This window comes from Prenolepis imparis, unplaced genomic scaffold, assembly GCF_030444845.1.
Source record: "Prenolepis imparis isolate NDT839.2.m4 unplaced genomic scaffold, iyPreImpa1.0 SCAF_11, whole genome shotgun sequence".
NCBI classification, from domain to species: domain Eukaryota; kingdom Metazoa; phylum Arthropoda; class Insecta; order Hymenoptera; family Formicidae; genus Prenolepis; species Prenolepis imparis.
The window spans coordinates 13,425,521-13,431,420 of NW_028141169.1; the positions used below are offsets into that span (position 1 = coordinate 13,425,521).

A 5,900-nucleotide genomic window follows, 5' to 3' on the forward strand; every position below is an offset into this window, starting at 1 on the left:
TACTAAAAATCCCGTTACTCACATATAAAATGACGAAATTGACATGTCTCTAAAAAAATCGAAATTTTAAATAATTCTAATTTATTTGTCAATATATCAATTTTACAAATGATAAGAAAGATCTTATTAAGTCTGAAAAATAAATCATTATTTTTACTATTATTTTTAGAAATTAAGAAAAGTGGACAAATTTTAAAGCTGTTAATTTATTACCATCTCCTTAATGCTATCTCATATCTTATATCAAGGATATACATGTGTGTCCCTTCGAGACCCTCAGAAATATCAGACGAAACAGCCAGTTTACAACCAATGGAGGAGGCAGGCTGGCAATGCACAATGCATAGGCGGGCAGAGTGGAGAGAGTGCGGCGCGTTACTATACGCTCAGAGTCCGTATTATGGGAGGAGATCTGCACGAAACGAGTTTTCGCCCGAAACCTTCATGACTTCTCGTCGGATGCAGTATATATAAAGGTGGGGAAAATACAAAATCTTAAGGGCTGCTCGAAGTTTGCTCATTCTGTTGGAATACAGTATACAGTTCAGAATAAAGGTGAAAATAGTGTGAAGAATTTGTGTAATTGTGTAGTAGACAAAAGCGTAGAGACTATCACAGTACACTTCATATATCTTCAGATAATTATTTATACAAACAATAATTTTTCGCGATCATATTAAATTACATTTTTGTGTGTGTGTTTTATTAATTTATTTTTTATTATGGATATGATATCGAAATTGCCAGCAGAATTGCAAGCCATCATTCTGAGCTATAAGGATATTAGTATTGAAGATGAAATTAACTTCAGATTGACGTGCAAACAATTCCGGATGGCAGCTCAATACGAAAAGCATTGGGAAAAGAAATTTTCACAGAGGTAAGTCTTTGTTTGTATTTTTTTTGTAATTAATCTATCGCATAATGTATGACTTTTACAAAAAATATTTTTTATAAAAATAAAATAATTAAAAAATATAAAGATATTAAGATATTAAAAATACACTCGGCCAAAAAAAAAACGGTACACTTGAACAGTAGTAAAAAATTGTGAAAGTTCAAGAATTTATAACTCAGCTAATAATTATGATATCGAGGTGTTTAAAAAACAAAAATGAAGTGTAAAGTCTGTAATTTGAGAAAATTCTAGTGCCGATTATGTGGAATGATCAGTTTTGCAATAACAAATGATAGAGTAAGAACCTGCAAAAGTGATAAATAAAAGGTCCAATTCTCTTAATTGCACGGTGTGAATCAGTTGACGTAACTCAATAGGATAAAAAGCACGTAAAAATTCAAACTTTTCTCTTTAAAATGCGCTTTGGCGGAATTCGATACGACAATTTTTCGCTGAGTTATCTCAATTTGAAAAAAATCGGTCTTTTAACGACATATTATGATTTAAGATCTGCTATCTTTATCAATTCGAACCGTTGCAATTTTATTCAAGAATGTTGCATTGAATGCGGGATGTTCCGAAGCGGTGCAAACCGTGCCGGGCATCTCGCGCAAACAAAGTCCGAGTAGGATATTCGAGGGGGTTTTCGCAAGTACGAATTCGGCACTACTTCTTTGCAGATCGGAGGATATCCATGAGAATTTTTCTGCGTAAAAAAAGATTCTTTTCCTTCTTTTCTTTTTTCTTGTTTTTTTCGTATTTTATAATATCGTATTTTCAAAAAAAATGTCTCGTTTTATCATTGTCTCTGTAACCTTGCCATACTTGTTATACTATGCGAATCAGACAAGAAATTTCTTTAGCAACGTTAAATTATAATTGTAATTCGCTTAAAAAATATTTACAGAATTTATTCTGTCAATTTTAAAGAAAAACGGATACAGATAATCACGCATAAAATATTTTTTATTATACGTAATAATATTGTAATACTATACTTATATAGTATTCTAATATTATATAAATTATGTTATTTTCATTCATTTGAATCATGTTTGTATGTTTACAAAAAAAATTGACAATTATACCGTTCGATAGAGCAAAGTTTTAGCTTTATGAATTTGTTTTCTGAATTGCGATACGATGATTTTTAACGGAGTTACAAGCAATTAAAGTCAAAATGCTCATTTTTTTACTTAATCCGCGATAACTTAATAACAACAAATCTTAGAAACATTTTTAAAAAACAATTTAGTAAGGAAAACTTTAAGCTTTTTCAGTGGAAGATCGAAAATTGTCGCAAATTTTTTTTTATGAAAAAGTTGTAGGTCCACAAAGTGAGACGAAAATTTCTCATTTCGTCCAGTTCATGGTTTTCTGTAAAAATTACCAACTTATAGAACATTAAAAAAAGTATAGATTCTTCGAGAGTAGAGATTCTAGCTTTATAATCCTTTTTTTTTTAATTTAAATTTTGTTTATTTTACCAAAGTTACAGCTGCCTGAATTTTGCCTATTTTTTCAGAACAATTAAATCGTATATTCTGTAAGAAAATTTTCGATCTATAAGCTCTATAGTTCTATAGCGCTTTAGCTCTTTCTTTTTTTTGCTCTTCGCTCTTTCTTTTTTGCTCTACAGTGCTACATATGGCTTATAGAGATACGGGCGTTGTACAGAATAGACCTATAAATGTTTCTTTAATTTTTGTGAGCAGTATATTATAATATGTACAATATAAAAAAGACATAAAAGCTTAAAAATAAAAAATTTTTATTTTATTAATTTAATGATTTTATTTTATTATTTTATTAATTAATTTGATAACTTAATCTGTTTTGTAAATATAGAATGTGAAAATATTAATAATAAATATAATAATTCGTTATTGTTATCAAATAAATCTAATGGAAATACTGATTTGTCCACTTTACCGTTATTATGTATATTTTTAGTGTAAAGTTTAATTATAATTTAAAGTAAAATTAAAAATTATACATTGTGATTTCTGAATTAAGACAGAAAGATTGATATTTCGCACACGATTTATTTTTACTTGAATATTATGCGTTTCAAAAAATGTATTACTCTGAAAATTTATTACTGATACAATAAAACTATTTAATGTGATTTACAAGAAACTTTTATTTTTATTATATTATAATATTACTTATTCCAATTTTAGATGGTCCTCTGCGAAAAAACTTTTTGACAAGAAACCTAAGGAGAATGAGCAGAAAGAGTCTGACAATGAGAGCGGACAAAAAGATGAAAACAATTTTATTTGTAAAAGCTTATTTGTGAAGACAGGAATAAATTTTGCGCGACAATTACAATGTTACAGATCTGAAATACTTCATAAACATTATGATACCAATAATTTGATAGATAATTTTACAAGTTTCAAACAAGTATTTCAGTTAGATGAACATTTAAATGAAATATTTTCTAAGCCTGAAAATTTCATAAATAATTCTTTCTTCATTGATGAGATTAGAAGCTCGCTTGCGCAATCTTCAAGGTAGGATTTAATATAAATATAAAGTGTTATGAATATCATAGATTAATAATACTTATTTAACACAGTTAATATGTAAATTTTTCAGAAAAACTGATCTAACGGAAAGATATTACAATAAAAAAATGTTTGACTATCTAAGGCAATGTTCGGTGAAGGAGAAATGGGAAAAATTTAAAGAACAACCTCAAGAAAAGCAGCTTTTGGAACGGGCTGCTACTATTTTTGCTCAATGGTTTCAACCCGAAAAAGATATATTGTACTCCTGCATAAAGGAATCACTAAATACAATCGCCCAAGAGGTATTAAATTGCCTAAGAAAAAAAAATCCTGACCACTCGATATTTTCGACGTCCACTGACAATTTTTCGTATTGGGAAAACAATAACATCGATGATAATCATTGGAACGAAGAGGAAGGAACACAGATTATGGATGCAGTCGAAGAATATATTTTTAAAGAATTAGAATTTCGAGCAAGCAGATCGAAAAACACAATATTGGAAGACATGTTTATAGATAATGTAAATAATTTTATAGATTATAATATATAATAATTATGTGATTAATTATGTTGAGCATGATTTTGTGTTTGTTATATATGTTTTAAAAATATTTTTGCTCTGATTAATATTTGTATTGTATCTTCTGGTACAGGTCTTAAAAAATAAATATGGCCAAGAAGTTCTAATATTAATAATATATCATAGTGTGGCCAGAAGACTTGGATTACGTTGCGATGTAAGAAAGCTGCCATTTACATGCAATACCTGTATATTTTGGAAGCCAAAATAGTATGTATAATATTTGATTTGAATTATTTTATATTTTAAATAAATCTTTCAGCAATTTTTACTCTTATGGCGCACACACACACACACACACACACACACACACACACACACACACACACACACACACACACACACACACATATGTATATATATATATATATATATATATATAATTGTTTCTTATTTACAGTGTCACGAATAATCCAAACGATGTCAGATGTTTCAATACAAGTTTTGACGATACACATTGTCCTATCAGGCAACAGAACCCTTCTACAGAACCTTTTGTAATAACAGCTAAAGAGGTGGGCAATTACTCATGTGATACTATGATTTTTATTAATTCTAAGTTAGAATTTCTAACACTCGTTAATGGATAACCTTGTAACCTTGACAAAAATATGAGTCAAAAATATGAAAGCTCTGTTTACATGTTTTTTTTTTTCAGGCTATGATGCAGCTACTTTTGTTAGAAGTACTTATGCATTTAGACGGGCAAAGTCATACTTTGATGGCTATGCCACAGGAAATCTTTGAATACGTCTGGATTACGAATTTAAAAGAGGTATGTTAACATTATACATACTATATATATTAATATATAATAATAATAAAAAATTTTTTTTTGCAAAATCTTTCTTTCTGATAACACATATAAACTAGATTCGGGAAGCGCGCTTTTAGCGCTATTAGCGTGCTCTGTCCTTGTTCAACTTTTAGCAAGTAATAGAGATAGAACGACGCTGTCAGCGCTAATAACGTCTTCCCGAATGCGCCTATAATTATATACATATTATATAATTATCCATAATTTAATTAGTTGTAATTTAATTCTTTTTACAAATGTTCATTTAGAAATTATTTGACAAAAAATAACAATTAAAGTTTGATGTTACATTTTTCAGATCAGTCTTCACATTGAAAATACAGAACAATCAAATGTAAGGTCGGAAGAAGTGAAATTTGCGGTTGGAATGATCGTAACTCACAATAAAAATAAATATGATGGATATGCAGACACACCTTCTACCGGCGTAATAATTGGATGGCACAAATATGCAGACAGATGTAATGTTAAGTACTCCAAAAACAAAATATTGACCCCTGTTTTGCCGTTGAAAATCTACATTAATTTCAACGATACCAAGCAACAAGCAGGTTATCTAATTCTTACAGAAAAGAACGAAATATGTTACGTGGGAGAAGGTATGCATATCATTAGAGAAATGCATCTTTATTTTAAATTATACTTCTTTAGTCTGCAATCTTTCCTTTTGTACATAATGTAAAAGATTATTTTATTTTCTTTCGGTTTATTTTGTTCCGTTTTTATAAATTTAGTTATTTTATATATATTTTAACTATTATACCTTTTTAATTTTCTTATTTTATTTATTATTTACTTTATCTCAGTTATCATTAATTTATTTTCGTTTTTTAATTTAGATGATATAACGTTAACAACCCCAAAATGGATCGACAATAGCGAAATAGGACGTTATTTTTGTAAATACGAAGACACCCATTATGTACCCAATAAAATGCTGTCAAGATGTTACCCACAAGATGCCGCTGTAATTGCCCGGACAATAAGCTCAGAATAATTATCAAAATTATTAATATACACATATATTATATATATTGTATTTATATTATAAGGATAAGGTGTAGGTATTAATATTATTTATATTA

The 5,900-nt window shown here is 28.6% G+C and overlaps 1 protein-coding gene across 1 annotated transcript; it reads left to right on the forward strand.

Annotated features, from left to right (window-relative positions):
- The first annotated feature begins 223 nt into the window (after positions 1-223).
- Positions 224-5,900, forward strand: LOC145942975 (F-box only protein 21-like). Its single transcript, XM_083050154.1, has 10 exons — positions 224-329; positions 391-555; positions 751-880; positions 3,082-3,417; positions 3,503-3,938; positions 4,072-4,208; positions 4,399-4,513; positions 4,657-4,773; positions 5,114-5,414; positions 5,655-5,900. Exons 1-10 carry the CDS (start codon positions 224-226, stop codon positions 5,810-5,812), a joined length of 2,001 nt encoding a protein of 666 aa, XP_082906280.1. The 3' UTR covers positions 5,813-5,900.